The 23,492-nt window shown below is 43.2% G+C and overlaps 1 protein-coding gene across 2 annotated transcripts in view; it reads left to right on the plus strand.

Annotated features, from left to right (window-relative positions):
• Window positions 1-11,770, plus strand: part of LOC120937414 (proline dehydrogenase 1, mitochondrial-like) — a 218,663-nt gene extending 206,893 nt beyond the window's left edge. For both annotated transcript variants that reach the window (XM_040350634.1, XM_040350642.1), the window contains one exon: window positions 9,742-11,770. In XM_040350634.1, the coding sequence (XP_040206568.1) occupies window positions 9,742-9,932 (191 nt within the window). In that variant the 3' untranslated portion in view covers window positions 9,933-11,770. The remainder of the gene's footprint in view (window positions 1-9,741) is intronic.
• Window positions 11,771-23,492: the final 11,722 nt, after the last annotated feature.

The raw sequence follows: 23,492 nt of genomic DNA on the forward strand, positions 1-23,492 counted from the left end.
GCAGATCGTAAACAAGAGTGTAGGTGGATACAGGGATTAAATTTAAGAAAGACATGTCCCTTCTTTAATTTAATCTCCATGGCAGACAAATGTCTAAGGTCGGCTATAGATGGAGCGGTTGCAGGAAAGAAAATCGTTCCATATCCCCATCAACACAGTCCGTGTTGACAGGGGAATCCCTCCCACGGGGCCATTGTGTTCTCCCGGCAGGGGAAGCCTCCCCCGCCGGGAGAAAAGTGATTTATTGTTGGCAGCTTTAACAGCCTCTAGCAATAATGTAAAATCCAACAAGCTGGTTGTACCCAAGTTGATAGATTTTTGTCCGGTTCCTGCTGAACCCGGCTGAGATTCGAATCATCTAGAGCCGGCTTATGTCATGTATCCACCATGCCTTTTTTTTTTGAACAGCCTTTTGTGGAGATCTCCCCCCTCTTGTGGATTTCTTAACCATTTCTCCGTCATAAAATTGAAATCCTTGTAGGTTGCCATTGTGAATATTTTTCTGCAGAAAGATGTTTAGCATTGTGGTTAGTACTTGCCATGAAACAAGTTTCGCAACCCACATATTGCAGAGAGTGCTCTGTGCAAAAGATGGTGTGCACCACATATGTAGTACTACAATGTATAAAATATTTTGAGATAATCCTCACCAGTGTTAAAGGTGTGTACTTCCCCCTATTTTTAGCTGTAATTCACAATATTTGCATGGTTTCTTACCCAAACCCCAGGTTAGTATTGGTGTCAGTGTCCCCTTGAAGAGACCCTCCTCCCTTCCTTCATCAGAAATATAGCACCATTGCACTCCGGAAAAGATGAAACACAAAAATCAGTTCTTGGAGGATTTACCTGGATGTTACAGAGATGGAAAGTAAGAGGATCTACCCTGTGAGAACACGGACCATAACAACTTGGGATGTAAATTGAGATTTTCCTAGCTTGTGACGGAAAATATTAGTTATATGAAGACAGGAGGCGAGTATCTTATGCATTATCTTTCCTTTAATAATGCCCACAGCAGAAATACAACTTTAGTGGATTTAGTAATAATAAAAGAATTTTTACAACCAAAACTACAAGTCCCAGCAGCCCCTAGGGCCTATCAGCCAATCACGTGGACCCTGCCAGTATATAAGGGGCTGCCCCTTTAATCACTTCCTCTTTCTTGAAGCGAACTGTCAAGACTTGAAAAACCGTGAAACTTCAATTCCAACTAGCCTTCCGACCATCAACGACTTTTGGTTCGGTGAAGCGTTTGAGTAGAGGTCCCAACGGGGACAACAAAGGAGGTTCCTCCGGAAACTGTTCAGCCTGTGCCTCGCGTGTTGCGGTCCTCAGTAACCTGGAACAATATGAGAAGAAAAGACCATGATAGGGTTGGGTCGGGAGGGAAGATACTCGCCTCCTGTCTTCATATAACTAATATTTTCCGTCACAAGCTAGGAAAATCTCAATTTATATATCAGACAGGAGGCTCATATCTTATGCAAGTTCAAAGTCATACCTAGATAAATACAATAACAATTAAGTATACATCTAATACACAACCGATTTATAGAACCGACATAGATACGTGTTCCTCCGGTCTAAAGTAAAATTGGCGGAAGGTGGATTCGGAAGACCAGTCCGCCGCTCTCAGAAGGTCCGAAAGCGAACCTCCCGAGGTGATTACCTTTGTGGCCATTGCACCCCTGGAAGAGTGCGCACCGAATCGTGTAACGTCAATCCCAGCCAAGCCCATGGTGGACCTAACCCACCTGGCCAGAGTGGCCGAGGACACCGGCAGATGTGGGCCGACATACGAAATAAGAAGTTGGGATAGAGACGGAGACCTAAGCGGGGCCGTCTGTAATTCATACGTCTGTAAACAGCGAACCACGCATAAACGTGGATGTGATGGGAAAAAGGGATAGAATACAGATTGTATCCCTGTCTTTGTTCTGCGAACTACCGAGAACTCTACTCCTTGAGGTGAGAATTGGCGTCTGGAAATGTCCAGGGCCCTCACATCGGATATGCGCTTGATGGAGACAAGGCATAAAAGGACCGTAAGCTTGAAGGACAACAGTTTTAGCGGCAGGGCGTCGTTATCCTCCCATGTAGAAAACATGTTCAATACCCTGGAGACATCCCAGGTGCTTTGATATCTGGGGCGAGGAGGACGTTGGAATCTAACGCCTCGTAGGAGGCGACACACCACGGGGTGTTTGCCCACTGGAAGGGAATCTACCGGGGAATGGTAGGCCGAAATCGCAGAGCGATACACATTAATGGAGCTATAAGATCTCCCGGAAGCAAAAGAATCTGCCAGGTAGTTAGCGACCATTGTTACAGGTGCGTGAACGGGATCAATTTTCCGTTGATCACACCAACGTACCCAGGTTCCCCAGGCTGATCGGTATGCCGATCTAGTCCCGGGGGCCCAGGCCAGGGCGAGAAGGTCCCTAGCTGTTCGTGAAAGGTCGCAATCTGCGCCTGACACCCCGAAATCAGCCAGGCGAGGAGATGAAGGTTGTGATCCACCACCAGAGGATGGGGTTCTCCTGCAGGATTGGAGAGGAGGTGGGGAATCCGGGGAAGCAGCCTGGGGAGATCTATGGTCATTCCCAGGAGCAGGGGAAACCACGGTTGTGTTGGCCACCAAGGAGTGATCAGCACAACTGAAGCTTGCAGGTTTGCCACCTGTAATAGGAGTCTGAGGATCATGGAGAAGGGAGGGAACGCATAGTGTGTCCCTCGCGGCCAAACCTGTCGAAGGGCATCTATTGCCAGGGCTTCGGGGTCCGGCCTCCAGCTGTAAAAGCGAGGGAGTTGGCAATTGAGGCGGGAAGCGAACAGGTCCACGGAGAAAGGACCCCATAACCGGGACAGAGAAAGGAATACCGTCCGGTCCAGTCGCCAATCGCTGGAATCCGTGAGGTATCTGGAATTCCAGTCCGCGATCAGATTCGCGGCACCCGGGATGTATTCCGCCAGAGGAACGACATTGCGTTCCAGACAGAAATGCCAAAACTCTTTTGCCAGGTTCGCCAGAGCTTTGGATCTGGAACCTCCTAGGCGGTTGACATATTGGACTGCGGTTACATTGTCCATCCGCAGCAATACGCAACAATTGGAGGCGTTCGGAAGGAGACTCTTGAGGGCGAAGAAAGCCGCCATGAGTTCCAACGCATTGATATGAAGTAGGGACTCCCCTGCGGACCATGTCCCTCCTGTGGTGGACGTTCCGCAGCGAGCCCCCCAGCCGTGTCGGCTCGCGTCCGATTCTATAATATAATCCGGATTGGAGCTGAAGATTGTCTTCCCGTTCCAATCGATGGCGTGACTCAGCCACCAACGCAGTTCTACTATTGCTTCTGCATCCAGAGGCACTTCGTCTGCATAGCGAAGACCCTGTCGCAAGTGGAGCGCTTTGAGTCTCTGAAGGGCTCGGTAGTGTAGGGGAGCCGGGAAGATGGCCTGAATAGAGGCTGATAAGAGTCCTACTAACCGGGCCAGACCGCGTAAGGATACTCGCCGTTTGTACAATATGGCACGAATCTCCTTGCGGATAGTAGTTAGCTTGGTTTTGGGTAAGCGAAGGATAGAGTGTTTGGTGTCCACTAAGAAACCCAAAAACTCCATCTCCTGTGAAGGGATCAAGATGGATTTCTCGTGGTTGATGACGAAACCTAGTCCCTGGAGCAATCTGACGGTCCAGGTGGCATGGGTCATCGCTTGGTGATGCGATCGGGCCATTATGAGGAGGTCGTCTAGGTATATGATTAACCGGACGCCCCTGCTTCGTAAGGCCGCCACCACTGGCTTCAACAATTTGGTGAAGCACCATGGGGCGGAGGACAGTCCGAAGGGGAGGCAAGTGAATTGCCACAACCTGTCTCTCCAAAGGAACCGCAGGAGGTGTTGGGAAGCCGGGTGAATGGGGACTGTGAGGTAGGCGTCCTTCAAGTCCACCTTTACTAGCCAGTCCTCGGGGCGTAACAGGTCTCTCAAAAAGTGGATCCCCTCCATCTTGAAATGTCGGTAGACGACATGTTGATTGAGGGTCCTTAGATTTATGACGGGGCGAAATCCGCCATCCTTTTTTCTTACTAGAAAGAGGTTGCTGAGAAACCCCGGGGAGACAGGATGTACCTCTATCACGGCCTGTTTGGTAAGCAGGGCCTGAAGTTCTAGGTCTATGAGTGCTGAACTTTTGTTTGAGAATTTGATGGGTTGAGGCAACACATTCATTTCTGGTAAAGAATACAGTTCTATCTGGTAACCTGTCACCGTGTTGAGTATCCAGGCGTCTGCCGTAATCGCAGACCAAGCGTGGATAAAATGTCTCAGCCTTCCCCCCAAGAGAATGTGACAATGATTCGGGTGTGTGACACTCACCGGTATTAGGTCTTGAGCGGGGGTAGCCTCTCCCTCCGCGTCCTCTCCAGGGTCGTCCGCGAGGTGGGAAAAAGGGGGCTGGTTGTGCCACCGGGATTGGGTAGGATTGTGGAGCCTGGCTGTACTGAGCGGGAGCTCTAAAGTATTGCCTGCCTGCGGAATAGCGACCGGCAGAACGGCCCCTGTTTCTGCCGGCCCTCGGAAAAACCTTGGTTGACCCTGATTTTTTCAGGGATGATTGGGCTTTGTCCAAACTGGTGTATAATCCTACCATCTTATTAATGTCCTTAATAAGTGAGTCGCCAAAGAGCATACCTTCGGCTGAAGGGCCTGGCTCTGAGTCTGCGAGGTGGGCCAATTGAGGGTCTAACCTCATCAGGATGGAGCGACGACGCTCCGTGGAGCAGATGGTATTGGCGGAGCCTAGTAGGCATACTGTTCTCTGGGCCCAACCTCTAAGTTGGTCCAGGTCTACAGGGGTCCCCGTAGAGGAGGCCTGTTCTGCAATGTTCAGTATTTTGGTGATTGGGCCAAACAGGTCGAGGATTCTATCCTGGATAGATCGAAAAGATCTTTCAATCCCCTTTTTTGAATATTTACCTTGTTTGGTAAGGTACCTGAGAAGTACCGGGTCTACCTCTGGGGTGATTACCGTCTTTTTAGGGATACAGGGACGGGGACACTCCGCCCTCAGCTTACTGCGGTTGTTCTTATCTACGGACCTGCGGGCCCAGTATTGAATATATTGGGCTACCTCCGGGAGGGGTGCCCATTCGCCAGATCGGGGGTGAGAAATCCCTTCTGGGTCGAAGAAGGGTTCTCCCCTGGCGTCTAGGATAATTTCGCCCTGGGTTACAGGGGTGGCGTTGTCAGAAGGAGCCATATGCCCACTACCCTCATAATCCGTATCTTCCTCAGACTCATAGGCGTCTGACGCCTCAGATCCTGTGGACGAATCTGATGCGTCCACAAAGGAATCTGGTTTAGTCCGTTTGGCGGACTTCTGCCTCTGCTTTTGCTGCTCCCCGAGGCTCAGGGGTCGGTTAGAGTCTGGTAGGGTAGTGGGTCGGCAGCCCGGGTTGGGTGCTGCCTGGGGCACATTATTTACTTCCCCTGCCGGGGAGTCGTGTGTTGTGGGAACATGTTTGCGCTTGTGAGTCGCTTTGCCCTTTGAGGGCGGTTCACCACGGCCTGGGGGTCCAGGCATGACAGGTGCATTCATTTGTGATACAGGGGCGGAGGCCATAGCTATTTGCACCGAGTGGTTTATTAATTCCTGTATCTGGGCAGCAGTAAGGAAAATAGGGTTCTGGGGGGTAATATTTCCCTCAGTTGGAATGGCCGAGAATTCAGAGTAATCCTCATCAGCCATGATGGTTTCTCAATTAATGTTTGAGTGCAGCTAAGGGAAGAATATATATTAATTATTATGCCCACTAGCAATAAGCTTTCCGTGTGTCAGTAAATATATAGATATCTGACACAGACTAGGCTATCTGATACAGATTAGGAGCTGCAGGGGTTAATTGTTCAGTAGGAGAGAATATCTCTATATGGGCCGCAGGGGATACTCCAACGTCCTACCGTACCGCCAGGTCAGTCCACACTGGAGCCGTGGCGTACGATAGGAGCATCCCCCGTTCAGGAGAGCGTAATCTCGCGAGATTACGTCTCCTGCATGGTGATAGGTTGGAGCGGAGCTCCGCCGGGCACGCCCCCCGCAGCGCACTGGATGGTGATAGGAGGAAGGTGATCTGCTCGACACGCCCCCCCCCAGAGACACGAGCAACTGAGGAGAAGCGCGCGGAGCGTGTGAGGAGGTAGGGAAAAGGCGCCAAGCTAGAGAAATGGCGCTGCCTGGTAAATAAACGGGATCTTGGTGAAAGAGAACAATTTAGGCTATAATTAGCGTTGCACCGTTGAGCGATGGCACATTAGCGATTCGCTACCTTTCCCAGACCAGTGAGAATAAACAGAAGTAATGTATTTAAACCTAAAAGGAGAAAGACATAATATCTCTATATACAAAAGACAATATCTAAATATTCTAGAAGCGTGGAGGGAGCAAGTCCCATCCACGAATCCTAATAAAAATACAATCTCTGAATAAAGTATGTATATCAACTAAATAGCCTCATTTGAAAATTACTTATCTGATTTCTTGCTGTGAGCAGAAAGAAAGAGGAAGTGATTAAAGGGGCAGCCCCTTATATACTGGCAGGGTCCACGTGATTGGCTGATAGGCCCTAGGGGCTGCTGGGACTTGTAGTTTTGGTTGTAAAAATTCTTTTATTATTACTAAATCCACTAAAGTTGTATTTCTGCTGTGGGCATTATTAAAGGAAAGATAATGCATAAGATATGAGCCTCCTGTCTGATATATAATTCTTTCTTATACTATTTAAGTGCAGCGCACGACAATATACGTCGACGGCATGGACAGGCAGAAGGACGTGTGTGTATATATACGTCCCCTTTAAGACGCGGCATTGTGGACGCACGCGCACCTGCCGCAAGCTCCGTGAGCCTGACCGCGGGTCCCGCGGACTCTATGTCCGCTCGCATACCTGCGATCGTCTCACGGAGAGGAAGAACGGGGAGATGTTGGTGTAAACACATCATCTCCCCATTCTGCCTAGTGACACTGTCACTGATCGTGTTCAGTGTCATCGGGAACAGCTATCAGTGACGTGTCACGGCAAGCCACGCCCCCTAACAGTTAGAAGCACTCCCCAGGTCAAACTTACTACCCTTCAGCGCCCCTACGGGTTAACCTCTTCACTGCCAATGTCATTTTTACAGTAATCAGTGCATTTTTATAGTACTGATCGCTGATACGCTAATAATTGCAATGGTCCCAAAATGGTGTCAAAAGTATCTGATGTGTCCGCCATAATGAAGCAGTCATGATAAAAATCGCTGATCGTTGCCATTACCAGTAAAAAAAAAAAAATATTAATAAAAATGCCATAAAACTATCCCCTATTTTGTAGACGCTATAACTTTTGCGCAAACCAATCAATAAACGCTTATTCCGATATTTATTTATTTTTTTTAAACCAAAAATATGTAGAATACGTATCGGTCTAAACTGAGGGGAAAAAAGTATAATATATAAATAAATAAATATATATATATAATATTATTTATTTTTATTTATTTTTTTGGGGGGGGGATGCTAATATAGTAAAAAATATTGAATTTTTTTCAAAATTGTCTCCATTTTTGTTTATAGCGCAAAAAATAAAAACCGCAGAGGTGATCAAATACCACCAAAAGAAAGCTCTATTTGTGGGGAAAAAAGGACGTCAATTTTGTTTGGGAGCCACGTCGCACGACCGTGCAATTGTCAGTTAAAGCGACGCAGTGCCGAATCGCAAAAAGTGGCCTGGTCTTAAAACCAGCCGAATGGTCCGGGGCTGAAGTGGTTAATGAAGTTCTACCTAAATAGGAATTTCACCCAGAATTTTGAATCTTAAATGCCAACAGCTACAAATACCTGTAGCTGGTGACTTAAAAAAAACAGTAACTTAGCCCATGGAGGCCAGCGCTGTGTTTCAGCAGCTGTCTCACTGCTGCTGGATCCTGGGCATCGCCGTCTTGGATTTTGTATAGTTTTGACTTTCTGATGCATCACAGCCACCTCCCCACTGCTCCTGCTCAAGACCATGTGGTGCAAGAAGACTGTGTCCCTGCAGCCTTCTAGGAGATGTCACATGTCCCAGGAGGCTGTTGGCAGGCTAAGGCAATGTGAGGGAGTGGGTTTTAAATGTGCTTTGGTTAGTACCACCAAGAAGAGTACAAGACTGGGGAGGGATAGAATGAGCGGTACTTAATTTTTTGAACAAAGTTACCCTTTAACTAGATGTTCCTATTATGTCCAATCTCTACACAAATTAGGATTTGTTTGTGTTTAATATTCAAGAATGATGGCCTTTATACTACTAGAATCTGGTAGTGTTCTGTAAATTTTTCACCCTCCCATTTTTATGCCAGTTGCTTACACACACACATAACTATTTTAAAGTCCTATATATTAGGAGAGAGTACGGCTCACTATCTGTAGCAATGGCTCGCATTGGACCCTGCGGCATTACACTATCTGCATCCATAATACAGCAATTTGTTTCAGAATTTAAGTACTTGAGTTATTTCTCTGTTGCCTCAAGTGGAGGGGAGTGAGGTAAGAAATCTAGTGTTCAAATAAGTCCGGTTAAAGGTCGTGGTTCTGGTTAAAAGGGTTATTTTGACCTTTTAATACACATAAATCTTAATATTTAAACACAAAAATAATATTTGAAAATTCAGTTGCCGGTGTGAACCAATATGTAACCAGCGACTTTCCCAATGAGTTCATAAATAAGGTAATTCAATGTAAGAACAAAGTTGGGATATCAGGTATCAAAATTTCAGACTGCAGGAGAACATGTAGAGCTGGTAATTGCTTTGAAGTACTATCTCCAGCTTTATCATTTTAAACATCAAACATGTCTCAACCTCAAGCCAGTACTAGCATTTTTTTAATTAATACATAATTCAGAAAAATCTGCCCATAAGAGATTATGCTACGTCTTGTAAAGCTTTTGTGTATCTCTTTCAAAGTATATAATGTGTACTTTAGGGAAAAAGTCATCCCCCACTGTACCTGCTTTCATATACATTGAGTTCTAGAAAGTTCTTATAACTTTCAAAATTATTAAACCTCCACTGTTGAAGGAGTTGTAAAGTCAGGTGTTTTTTTTTTGTTTTGTTTTGTTTTTTCATTCTATGCATTAAGATGAGATAAAAAAAAAAAACCTGTGTGTAGCAGCTACCCCAGCACCCCTAATACTTACCTGAGACCCCTCTATCCAGCGATCTCCACGAGTCCCTCAGCTGTCCGGGACTCTCTCTCCTGAATTGGTTGAGACACAGCAGGTCGCTATTGGCTCCTGCTGCTGTCAATCAGTCAGTTGGCCAATCAGGAGAGTGAGGGTGGGGCCAAACAGCAGTTCTCTGTCTGAATGGACATACAGAGCCTTGGATCGAGTGCCCCCATAGCAAGGTGCTTGCTGTGGGGGCACTCAACGGGAGGGAGGGGCCAGGATCAGCAAAGAGGGACCCGAGAAGAGGAGAATCTGGGCTGCTCTGTGCAAAACCAACTGCACAGAGCAGGTAAGTATGACATGTCTGTTAATTAAATTAAAGAAGACTTTACAATCACTTTAAGAGCTATTTTTATGTAAGCCCACTTCTAACTTATTTTTAGTGCCGTGCATTACTAGTGTTTAGTACTTATTGACATTCAACAAGTATTTATTGCAGTTGTCCATTATTATACAAAGGTAAATCTAAATCTTTTTTTTTTTTTTGTCACATTGACAGGCCAAGCAGGCTACCCTGTTTATAAATATGTTCCCTATGGACCTGTCAATGAAGTTCTGCCGTACCTATCCAGGAGAGCCCAGGAAAACCGTGGCTTCATGAAAGGAGCCGTGAGAGAGCGTGAGCTCCTGTGGACGGAGTTCAAAAGACGTCTGCTTACAGGGAACCTACTTTACACTCCCAGATTCTAGAGAGATGGCAGCGTGGAACTCAGCAGTGAAAACTGACAAGAATGACATCCATACACATAATATTTAAACTTGTTTTCCTTTTAAAGAATATTTATAGGAAATATTTTATATTTTTTAAATTAAACCAAAACCCAAACGAATGCAGCTGTGTTTTTAAACCAAATCCATGTTGTTCATGCTTTAAGGAAATTGCCCTTTCAGCAATAGATTGCAAAAAAGAAAAAACAAGTTTATATTTAAAAAGAGAAAAGTTATTACAGATTACTTTCCAGGCAGATTAGAATGTATCGTAATTTAAATTATTTATTGTACTCAACAATTGAATGTGTGTGTTAAATTGCTGTGACAAAGCTTGATAAAGCTGAACAAGTATAGGGAAATATGTGTAAGGGTTTGTGAAAGTCTTGCAGCCACTCCCAATGCACCAAAATACATTAATTCTGAAAACAAGTCATGGACTTGATGAAACAAATCTGACTCTGGTTAAATATTAGGAGTCAACATGACTAGTATCTTAGCTGTAATGTCAGGTACACACAGAGTTTTTTTGTTTAACTCAGCGGGCTGAACGGGAACAAAGTTGAGACTGCTGTACTAACCCAAGTGATAGTGCAGCAATCTCCCCCCGTTGAGCTGTTGTGTACTGACAGGGGGACTGCTCCCCACTGGAACACATTGATCAGAGCTTGCAGCCATTTGCTGTAAGCTCTGATTGGATGCTGGTTTTCCAGCTTTTTTCGGACAGGTTGCTGTACTTATGGGCTAAATGTTGGCCTGTTTCTGTTGAACTGGCCGATATTGAGACTGGGTGTACTAGCCTTTAGTGTATTCTTCCCAGCAGAAAGTGAATATATCTTTAAACCAAGTTACCTCTTGAAGCAAACCGTTCTTCCTTTAACAGCTCTTTTTAGAACGTGTTTTCCTGGTTTTGTGATTCTCTATTGATTAGCAGCTGAGCAGACGAGAAGGAATGAACGCTTTAATAATGATTTGGAAAGCATCATGTCAAGTGCTCTTTTATTTATGCAGGTTTTTAGTGTCAGCATAGTATTTTCTGATTAGCGATTTATTCGTGGTGTTTTCTTTAGTTTTTCATTGCGTTGTGTGGAGTTCCTCCATATAACCTGCATATTTGTTGCAAACTGTAGTGTAATGATTTGGATTGCAGTACTTTTTCATTTAAATCTTTTTTGCTTGTATAATAAAATCATGTTGCATGGATGCATTTTACATTCCATGGAAATGCTTTAGATTCTTAAATCTCCTTGTAGAGTAAATGCCTATACTGTTACTGTAGATTACATTGTACGTAACCATTTCCTAAAATCTGTTTCTTTTAATAGATTGCTACTTGTTGAACATCTTTAACAGTTCTTGTTATTCTCTGCATATCTATTATATGTAATGTTAACATCTTGTTGGGCAGTATTGTGAACATATGCTGTTCCTAATTAGAATCTGCATAGCCAATAGCATCTGTTGATGTAAAATGCTAAGTTTTGAGATGGCAGTATATAGCTGTAAACTCCTCCAGTCTTTTGTCCCAGTGACCTTCATTAATCAAGACGTGTGTCCATTTAATTAAATTGCATGCCGGTAGTATACTGTAGTTCAAAAAGCTTTTCTATGCAGTGATTTTTGACACACTGATATCAGCTGCCTGCCTGAGGTGTTCTTTGAAAAAGATTTTAACAAGCTTTCAACACTGAGTGGAGCGAAGAAAATTATGTTACTTGATAATCAAGGTAATAGGATTATCTAATAATTTAACATTATATTGGGTAAAAATTATGTACCAGTCCGATTATTATTAAAAAATATATATAGATTTGAAAGCACTTGTTTTGCTTATAAAGGTTTATTTATGATCATGTTGCATGCAATCTAAGCAGGATTAAAACTAGTGATAGCTATCTATGATTTGTGTTGCATCAAACAGGTGTTAACAAGTTAAAGCGGGGGTTCACCTGAAAAACAAAATGTTTTAAAAGCCAGCAGCTACAAATACAGCAGCTGCCGACTTTTAAAAAATTAACACTTACCTGTCCAAGTCGCCCGCGACGTCGACAGCCGAAGCCGAGCGGTACATAGCTCAGCTCTCGGCTTCCCCCACCACCATCCTCAGTATGGGAATCGGGAAGTGAAGCGCTGCGGCTTCACTGCCGGTTCCCTACTGCGCATTCACGAGTCGCCCTGTGCAATTCCCACTGGTCCCCGTTGTGTTCTAGGAGGCAAAGTGTTTCCCAGAACACAACGGGGGGGGGGGTAATGTGGAGGGGCCGGACTCCCGCAGGAGTCTATACCCGGAAGTGGTGCAAATACCTGTTTTAATACAGGTATCTGCACCCCCCCCCCCCCCGAAAGGTGTCAAATGTGACACCGGAGGGGGGGGAGGGTTCCGAAAAGCGGAGGTTCACTTTTGGGTGAACCTCCGCTTTAACAGGTTTGTGACCGTAAAGCATCGGTAGGTAAGGATTTAAAAAAAAAAAAGCTGTGGCATCTGTTTCTTTTAAAGAGGAAGTCAACTTTTTTTTTTTCCTGCAAAGTAAAGGCATAATGTGCTAGTATTCATCGCATACTAGCACATTATGTGACACTTGCACACAAAGCCCATGTCGTCCTTGCTGTCTTTCTTCCGGAGCCATGGACTCTGGCTGTGTGACTGGTCAGAGCCGCGTGATGTCACTCCGATGCATGCACGAGCGTGCCGCCGATCACGACACTGACTTCTGAAGAAACAGCACGAGTGGCCGTTCCTTTAGCCCGCATGTGCCGCTGACCTCATCGGCACAGTATACAGTAAATATTTTCTAAACGGCCATTACAGTACCTATAGGTAAGCCTTATTGTAGGCGTATCTATAGGTACAAATGTAAGTGTCAATTGGCTAATGCACTTTTTTATTTAGGTATTTTATTTACAAAGAGCAGTTATGTGCAGTGTGCTATGGTAGCCAATCTGATTTGACTTTCAGCAGTCTAGTGTAATCCATTGATTGGTTGCTCTGGGTTGCTGCTGCCTGAGCACCGCATTCACCTTATTAAAGCAGATGTAAACTTCATTGGTGGGGTGAGCTTTTGTCATAATCTGCAAATGTGCATAGCATACGTAGGTTATGGAACACACCTCATCCTCCTTCTGTGCTGTCCTCCAGCATTGATAGTTTCAGGATTTTGTCAATGCTGCATCACCTGCTGCCACTGATTCTTTTGGATTCCTTGATGCTCCTATTCAACCCTTGGCAATGCGTACAGGAGTTACATTGTCTACAAGCAAAGAGCTAGGCTGTACACTGAATGGGACACAATGTGAAGTGCATAGAGACATTTTATTTATTTTATTTTTTCTGGCAAAGGACTTTGCAGAAAAACACCTGCTGATGATAGGTTTTTTTTGTTTGTTTTTTGGGGTTTTTTTTGTGACTTTGGCTCCACTTTATAGGTTCTACTATAAAACAACACCTCTCCATTAGGTCAAATATAGATTTGAGTTTATGAAAACAAATGAACTGCCATTGATCTTCAATGGAAGGACCTCGCTAAATGCATTTAAAATACTGCACCCACTCACTCTTAAACATACCTGCTTCCATAAGGCAATATAATTTTTTGAAAGTTTGCTAAATATGCAAGAAGGAGTGTGTTACTGATTACTTACAGTATATTGAACTGTTACAAATAAGTAATGGTGTATTAATATTGAGGCTGCTTATGTCTTTTATTGTATATATTTAATAAAGTGTATGCAACCAGTGTTACCTCTGTCAAAATGTAAAACTTGCTGGTTTGGGAACAGAGCAATCAAATGTCATTGTTCAATGTCTAACTGAATATTGCACTTGCGAAGTGTTACAATATGTAGATGTATTTTGTTTGTCTAGTCAGGGATATAGTGGGCAGCAAGTATGCCCCAACTCTGGTCCGCCCATTTGCAACGCTGGCAGTGTTGTAAATAAAGTATGCCTGCTTCAGTTTGGAGCATAGAATGTAGGCCAGGGGTGCCCAACCTTTTGAACAATAAGGGTTAAGCGACTTGGTAACCAGTCGCGGGCCACAATGAGCAGAGCAGGTGGATGGCAGCCCATTCTGCTCTATTTTTTTTTTTTGTAGCAGATTGAATTGGAGTTAGGCATTTGTAAACAGACACCAGTCCATTTACATCTTCCACTCCTTAACGGTGAATGAAGGGGCGGATTTTGGTTGGACTGACGGTGTAAAAGGGGCCTAAAGCTGCTTTCACACTGATGCACGGTTGTTTATCTGCACCACAAGTGCAGCATAGTTCACCTGTGGCTTTCCTACAGGTTAGCTGCACTTTGCCATAGACTTACATTATATCCTGTAGGTTTGGTGTACTTTCAGAAAGCTCACCAAACTTGCAGGTAATGGAAGTCTATGACTCAGTGCAGGTAACCCACAGGTCAATTTGAAAGCAGCCCAATAAACCACTGCAGAACAGATATGCACAGATATATACACTGATTTTACTACCCGTATTCTATTTTATTCCATCCCAGAGCAGGAGGTCGCAGGCCACTTCAGAAGGCTCCACGGGCCACATGTGGCCCCCGGGCCACTGGTTGGGCACCCCTGATGTAGGCAATAGGAAAACTGATTATGTCCCATTACAACTTAAATAATTTGACTATTCTGTAACTACCAATGCTGGGTATTTCCTTTTCAGACCACAGGGCTGGAGTATATCTGCCTAGAGATGGTTATTAAACTTCTTCACCCAGAGGTTTAGCAGTTACAAATGCTAGAGAATGATGGACAACTGTGTTCAGTAGTGCAATATTGCAACTTTTAGTTGCAAATAAGTTTCAGTTTTTTAAAAGTATATAAAAAAAAATCTGTTGTGAGAAAAACATCAGCCAGTTATTCCTACCTTAAATGCTGGTTCCCTGGCTTTCATACTGGCTATTGGGCATCCGTACTTGAGCCATTGTTCTTAAGAATTAAAAGGAGTTCTGACTTTACTAATTAGCATTCTGATTTCCAGTTTAGTGAGTCAAAGTATTAAAGCCTATGGGTCAACATAACAGCCAGCCAACTCATTTTTTTTTAAAAGGAGGCCAGCAATGTCATGTCTGTCATGGCACGTTTTCTTTAATAGAAAAAAAAATGTTTTCCCTATAGCTACTGACATTTTGCATATTATATCAAGTTCTAACAAATACGTGATTCCCCTAAGTGATTGCTCATCATCTGTACATTTATAGCATCTGTGTGTGGGCAGTCTGTTTCTCCATGGATATCGGTAATCCCTTTGTAGACCTTGATGTATCGAAAACACAAAGACTAAAAAAAAATGCTTTGGTCGTGTTGTCACATGCCATTTGTTGTGCTTTAGTTATGGGAATACACTGTTCCACCTACAGAATCTAAATAAACCAGCAATAGGTTTTCTATTGCTCAGTCTTTTTTCTAGGTGACTGTCAAACATATACTATGAATTTTGACTACTGAAATGGGAACAATGAAATTGGTTGCTTTGGGGTATTGCTTTAATGATTTATAATGAAATGGGATTCTATGGTAAAGTTTATTTTGTATAAAATGTATTGCTTTATCTTTAATAAATAAAATATTAAAACCTGTAATTTGAAGTTATATTACTTTTTTATCTTTAAAGGCATCATTATATTACGTTTTATATTAAACCAAATCTTCATTAAGAGAAGATACAAAGGTGGATTATGTTGGATCTGGTAGTTGTAATTTGTTGGTTTTATAGTTAATATAGCTGGCATATGAAGACTTGGGGGGGGGGGGGGGGGGGACTAATCGTCTCAGACACTTTTTCTTTAGGTGATTTTCTCCCTCTGTTCTTCCCTACTTCACTATTCTACTTCAGCAGCTGTTCTAATAGGGGTTACACAGCTGCTACAATACACACAAGAGACTGCATTCAATAAAAGTGCAACAGTCCATTATTAACTGCCACTCATATAAAAGACGATCATACTGGCATAGTGGGAATAGATTCGTAAAACTCATTAGGGGAAGAGTTTTGTAAGAAAGACAGATCACACAGTTCCTATAATGTAGGCTTTTCATTGCATTTTTTGGGGTTTTTTTTTCTACAGGATCTTTGAATGGGGAATGCATACATAGTGATTGTAAGCCCTTGCCTTGTAAAACAGACCATTAATTTTAAGATATAAATAAAAGTCAAATAAAATTTGTGTATAGATCTAAAAAAATATACAATCCTTTTCTCCTTTTTTTTTTTTAATAAGTGATCACATTCCCTCTGTTCTCGGCTGCATAAGAGCTGGGGGAGGAGAAGAAACACTACACTGAGCTTCTGAGTGAATGGCTGTGTAGGGGGGGGGTGCCAGGACTAGTGTTGGGTGAACAGCTTGGGCCGAGCAAAAGCTTGGCCCGAACATTGCCCGTTTGGCGAACCCCCAAATTTGTGGAATGCTCGGTGGGATGTTCGCCTGCCAAGCTCCCCACAATGCACTGTGCGCTGCACAGTGCATTCTATGCATTAAGTTAAGCCTCCTGTGTTTAGCAGCCCCCCCCCCCCCAATACGGAGACTCTCCCTCTTGATTGGCTGAGACAGCAGCGGCACCATTGGCTCCCGCTGCTGTCAACCAAAGTCAGCCATTAAGGAGAGCGTGGGGGAAGGAGCTGTGACTTGGCTTGTGTGCCTTATAGCAAGCTGCTTGCTGTGGGGGCACTCGACAGGAGGGAGGGGCCAGGAGCACAGAAGTGGGACCCGAGAAGAAGAGGATCGAGGCTGTGCTGTGCAAATCCACTGCACAGGGCAGGTAAGTATAACATGTTTGTTATTTTTATAGAAACAAAAAACAAGACTTTACAATCACTTTAATACTTAAAGCCGGGGTTCACCCCCAAAAAAATTTTTTAACATAACATTCAGCCGAGTTGTCAGAATGACATTAGGCTTATTTTTTTATTTTATTGCCGTACATACCGTATTTTCACCGCTGCTTCCGGGTATGTAATCTGCGGGACTGGGTGTTCCTAATTGATTGACATCCTTCCGACCGGCGTGTCACGAGTTGCCGAAAGAAGCCGAACGTCGGTGCGCAGGCGCCGTATAGAGCCAACTCGCAGTCCGGCTTCTTTCGACAACTCGTGGCACGCTGTATGCGCCGGTCGGAAGGATGTCAATCAATTGGGAACGCCCAGTCCCGCAGATTACTTACCCGGAAGCGGTGGTGAAAATACGGTATGTACGGCAATGAAATAAAAAAAAAAACAGCCTAATGTCATTCTGACAACTCGGCTGAATGTAATGTTAAAAAAATTATTTTGGGTGAACCCCCGCTTTAATATTTTTTTTTAATTACGGTACATTTTCCAGGGATGTCATCTGTATTATTGCTTATAGTGACCCCTGGTATTCCTTCTGCTATTCCTTCCAACACTACCTGTGCATAAAAGTAATCTCTGGAGTCAGTGCATAACCACTGGGCACTTAAACCCCCTTTCTAACCAGACCATTTTTCAGGTTTCGGCGCTCTCACATTTTGAATGACAATTACTCAGTCATGCAACACTGTACCCTTATGTATTTGTTGTCCACACGTGTTTTCTCCACACAAATAGAGCTTCCCTTTGGGTGTATTTAATCACTGCTGGGTTTTTTATTTTTTTGCTCTATAAAAGAAAAAAGACTGAAAATTCTGTAAAAAAATTATAATAAATAATTTCCTTTTGTTATAAAAACAATGTGTAAAAAGGTAATTTTTCTTCATAAATTTGGGCCAAAATTTACACTGCTGCATATCTTTGGTAAAAAAACAAAAACAAATTAGTGAATATTAGTCTGTGTGAAAGTTATAGAATCTACAAGCTATGGTGCCAATCACTGAAAATTGATCAATCTGATCACATCTGATGTACCGACGGTCTCATTTCCTGAGACCCTAACAAGCCAGGAAAGTAAAAATACCCCCCCATGACCCCTTTTTGTAGATTAAACATTCCAAGGTAGGTAGTAAGAGGCATAGTTAGTAGTTTTTTGAAGTTGTCATTTTTTCCCACAATTCTTTACATATATTTTTTTTTTTTTTTTTTTCACACCAAATTGTCATAACAGGTTATTTCTCTCACATGGCATGTACATTCCACAAATGACACCCCAAAATATATTCTGCTACTCCTTCTGAATATGACATTACCACATGTGTGAGACTTTTACACAGCCTTGCCACATACAGAGGCCCAACATTGAAGTAGCACCTTATGGCGTTCTAGGAGCATAAATTGCACATCTAATCTCTCAACCACCTATTCGAATTTTGAAGGCCCTGGAGCACCAGGACAATGGAAATGCCCACAAAGTGACCCCATTTTGGAAAGCAAACACTCCAACTTATAATCTATGAGGCATAATGAGTCTTTTGAACTGATCACTTTTTTTACAGAAGTTTTTGGAATAGGTGGGAAAAAAATGAACGCATTTTTGTTGCACAAAGTTGTCGATTTATAAGATATTTTTAACACAAAAATGACACCCCAAAATATATTCTGCTGCTACTCCGGAGTATGGCGATACCACATGTATGAGACTTTTACACAGCGTGGCCACATACAGAGGCCCAACATCCAAGGAGCACCATCAGCACCAATTTCGTTACAATCGATCAAATTTTTGAAGGCCCTTCATATTTCTAACACATAGCATGTACATACCAAGAATTGCACCTTAAAATACATTCTGCTGAGCAAAGGGTAAACAAAAGATTACCTGTGGTTTTAGTAGTGCAGTTGTCCACAGGAGGAGAGCCCTGATCCAGGCAGGGATGTGGTCAGCAACAGTGATTGGAATTATCCAGGCAGCAGGCAGGAATATTGTCCATAGTCAGTACAGACAGGGATACTGTCCATATACAGTCCAAGGTCAGTGCAAGTAGAGACATTATCAGCAGTGCCAAAATATTGGTCCTGGTAGTAAGCAGGAGCATGGTCCAAGTAGCATGCAAGGAAAGAATGGGGACAGGGGTAGAGGCTTCTCCCATCCAAATCTCTTTGAAGCCTCCAAGTCTCCAGACCCTTATCTGGGAATGAGAAAACTAAAAAATGTGTTTTCTTCATCCAGAAAACAATTCTGGAGCCCCTCACATATGTGAGACCCCTGTGTTCTCACTAACATAGCAGGGTGAAAGGCCAGTCCAAGAGGCAGGCAAAAAACGTGGTCAAACAGTCCAGGGTCTGTTCCAGAGCAGGCAGAGGTAGGTACAGTTTAGTGTCATATAACAGGCCAGGGTCAGTTCCAGAGAAGGCAGAAGTATGTACAGTTCAGTGCAGTGGCATAAGGGGTGTAGAGGGAAATGAGAATTATGTTTACCATACTTTCCTAATAATGTAGAGAAGTATGGCAATGGTGGAAACAGTCACCTATACAGAGGCCTGATTGGGAAGGACATTGGGGACAATAATATGTGGTGTCTCTTCTAATTCCTCCTCTGGAGCACACCTGGCATTTCTTCTGACGTCTGTGTTTCACAGGGGGGGGGGGGATTTTTTCAGGAAAGTGGAGTCTGCTCATGGAATCAGAGCAAATATATTGTGGTGGGCTTTTAGGGTACAAAAGGGTGGAGATAACGTGTTCTTGGTAGCACAGATAGGATACAGGGTTCTCTGTAGATTTTTGGAAAATATAAGTGATATACACTTAGTACCCCCCCCCCCCCCCCCACCTTTGAATAAATGTGTCTTCTACTGTTTAAATGATCTTCTGCTGCCTTGTTCTATGTGCTTCCTTTGTTTACATACATTTGCACTTTAAGCAGAAATTCTTCCTTCCTTTGCCCTTGAGAGAAGTAGAGGAGGGTTGGTAGTGTTTAAACCCACCTAGCCTTTACACTTATGATCGCCGTAATGACTATATGAATCTACCATGACTGCATACTATAACCCCATCACCAATCCTAATAAACTTCCACCCTTTTTTTTTTGTCCAACAGCCTTTTCTTAAACATATGTCTTCCTATTCAAAATTTGAAAATGAACATTTTGTAGGCGTGCTAACTTCCTTTACGAACACGTATCCTTTTTTTTTTTTTTTTTAACTGTAAAATATATTTACAATACAGTAGATAAGTACGCAGCAAGAAGGGAGTCTGGTTCTACACAACCTGCAAAAGTTAAGGAAACTCTATTGTAGTTAAGTGCTTTATGTGGCCGGGCGGTTGCTGATTAAAAATAATGGTTGAGTCTGTAAACACAACAACATTAAAAACAAATGCTGCCCTGACAGTGTAATATGAAGGTAAAGGTGAAATCCAAATAGATTTCCTTCTCTTGTAAACAGATATTAAACCTTTAACAGTAAAAAGCAATTCTCTTTTATCTTCAATAAGATTCAGTTTTCATTGCCTTAACAGTTCACAAGCTCAAAATTACTTTTAGCGCAGGTTGGGAAAGCTTTAACTGCAGACTATATTTCACTAAGGTCATGCTTCCAGTTCCCTTTATAGAAACCTATTTATTATAGGATATGAAGTAGAAATGTTTCGTAGCCCCAAAGCCCAACATATTGTACGATAGTATTAGTGTATGAAGGAAGAGTGCAAAGAAAAGGCCCAAAATTGCACTGCCGGCGCTTAGTGTTGCAACAACACCTTAAAGTGACTCAATGTAAAGTGAGAGTAAATACCATAAAATAAATATATATAAAGAGAACACCGCAAAGTGTAAGTGGTGTTGTCTATAAAGCAGCTGTTTCAATAAAACGGATTTAAAACCATTTAAAAGATGTGAAAACAGGTATCTAAAAGACGTGAACAGAAGTTCAAATAGATAAACAGCGCTATTGGATTGTTAAAACAATCCAGAAAACTAAATAAATAAATGAAGCCAGTGGGTGCAGTTGGTGCAAAAGGTGATCAGATCAGAAGTCTATGTGCACCAAAGACAGCTCAAAAAGAGGTAACACCTATATGTGTGGTTAAACGTACCCTACTGGGGTGTAAGCCTACCACATTACAGTGAAACAATTCTGTAGTTACACCATCTGATCCTCCTGGTATTGGAAAGGCAGACCACGTCTCAGTGCAGCAGCATGAAAGAGAAACATGTACAAATGATAGTGCAATATTGTCTATATGCAACTGGCTAAGACAAGTATTAGACCTTAAGAGAATGCCCGTACAATGTAATAATGTTAAGCAAGCAATTTAAATAGTAAAGGTTTCACCGCTGTCACCGCCGTTTGATAACCTCCAGGGGCCGCGCTCGTGCTATGCAGGCACGCCCTCTGTCGAAGTCGGAAGTGACGAAACGCGTCAGGGCGTGGCTACTAACGGCGCTACACACACGGATTCAGACTGCGTTCCACCTGCGTTCCACCTACTACCAACCACAGCCCAGCACTCGCTCCAGCAGTTCCTGCATAGCACGAGCGCGGCCCCTGGAGGTTATCAAACGGCGGTGACAGCGGTGAAACCTTTACTATTTAAATTGCTTGCTTAACATTATTACATTGTACGGGCATTCTCTTAAGGTCTAATACTTGTCTTAGCCAGTTGCATATAGACAATATTGCACTATCATTTGTACATGTTTCTCTTTCATGCTGCTGCACTGAGACGTGGTCTGCCTTTCCAATACCAGGAGGATCAGATGGTGTAACTACAGAATTGTTTCACTGTAATGTGGTAGGCTTACACCCCAGTAGGGTACGTTTAACCACACATATAGGTGTTACCTCTTTTTGAGCTGTCTTTGGTGCACATAGACTTCTGATCTGATCACCTTTTGCACCAACTGCACCCACTGGCTTCATTTATTTATTTAGTTTTCTGGATTGTTTTAACAATCCAATAGCGCTGTTTATCTATTTGAACTTCTGTTCACGTCTTTTAGATAGTATTAGTGTACAGAAAAATTGATATCAAATAATATCTGTGTATTGAGCCAGCCCATTCTCAATAAAACAAATCTCATATAGAGTGTGTGTTTTTAATTAGCGCAACAATAACAATAATAAAAATCCATAAATCCTCCTTATTCTAGAATTACTTTTAGCTAGCATCTGCCAAATACTATATCATAATTAGTATTACAGAATGGAAATAATTCTGGATTGAAGCAAATCATAAAACATAGTTTGTACTTGGGTCCAAACATATGCTTTTCAGTTTTTAACCACTTCCCGACGGCCGTACGAATATGTGCGGCCGCAGGGTGGTTCTAAATCTCTGACAGGACGCATATATGTGTCCTCCGCTCTTCCAGGCCACAAGAGGGGCGCACAAGCGCCGTCGGCGGCGCGCGCGTGCCCGCCAAATTCCTGAGATATCGATGCACGTGCCTGGCGGCCGCGATGTCCGCCAGGCACTCGCAATCGGCGGTTACAGGGACAAGGACATGGATCTCTGTGTGTAAACACAGAGATCCATGTCCTGTCAGGGGAGAGAGGAGACCGATCTGTGTCCCTTGTACATAGGGACACAGCATCGGTCACCTCCCCCAGTCACCCCCCTCCCCCCACAGTTAGAACACACCCAGGGAATACATTTAACCCCTTCCATGCCCCCCCCCCTAGTGTTAACCCCTTCACTGCCAGTCACATTTATACAGTAATCGGTGCATTTTTATAGCATTGATCGCAGTATAAATGTGAATGGCGCCAAAAATGTGTCAAAAGTGTCCGATGTGTCCGCCATAATGTCGCAGTCCCAATAAAAATCGCAGATCGCCGCCATTACTAGTAAAAAAAAATAATAATAAAAATTAATAATAATTCTGTCCCCTATTTTGTAAGCGCTATAACTTTTGCGCAAACCAGTCGCTTATTGCGATTTTTTTTTTTTTACCAAAAATATGTAGAAGAATACGTATCGGCCTAGACTGAGAAAAAAAATGTTTTTAAAAAAAAAAAAAAAAATGAGCTATTTATTATAATAACAAGTAAAAAATATTGACTTTTTTTCAAAATTGACGCTTTTTTTTGTTTATAGTGCAAAAAAAAACGCAGAGATGATCAAATGCCACCAAAAGAAATCTCTATTTGTGGGGAAAAAAGGACGCCAATTTTGTTTGGGAGCCACGTCGCAGGACCGCGCAATTGTCAGTTAAAGCGACGCAGTGCCAGAAGCTGAAATTTCACCTGGTCAGGAAGGGGTATACGTGCCCAGTAAGGAAGTGGTTAAAGTAGTTGTCATGATCACTTAAGTACTCCAGCTACCTACTCCAGCAGCCAGGTGTTGGCTGTTGCATCCTCCCTGTCTGTGTTCAACTGTTAGGTGATTAATCTGCTCAGTCACCTGATATAAGCAAACTAAACACTCTATCCCTTGCTTGTAATAGAGACAGATCTACCTGTATTGTTCTAGACCAGGGGTCTCCAAACCATGGCCCTCCAGTTGTTCAGGAACTACAATTCCCATCATGCCTAGTCATGTCTGTGAATTCCAGAGTTTTACAATGCCTCATGGGACGTGTAGTTCCGCAACAGCTGGAGGGCCATAGTTTGGAGATCCCTGTTCTAGACCAAGCCCCTGTTAGTCAGCGTTTGTTGTTGGTTGGTTGATCTGGATTGGACTGGATTATCCCCTGAACACAGCCTGCCAGTCT

This window comes from Rana temporaria, chromosome 1, assembly GCF_905171775.1.
Source record: "Rana temporaria chromosome 1, aRanTem1.1, whole genome shotgun sequence".
NCBI classification, from domain to species: Eukaryota; Metazoa; Chordata; class Amphibia; order Anura; family Ranidae; genus Rana; species Rana temporaria.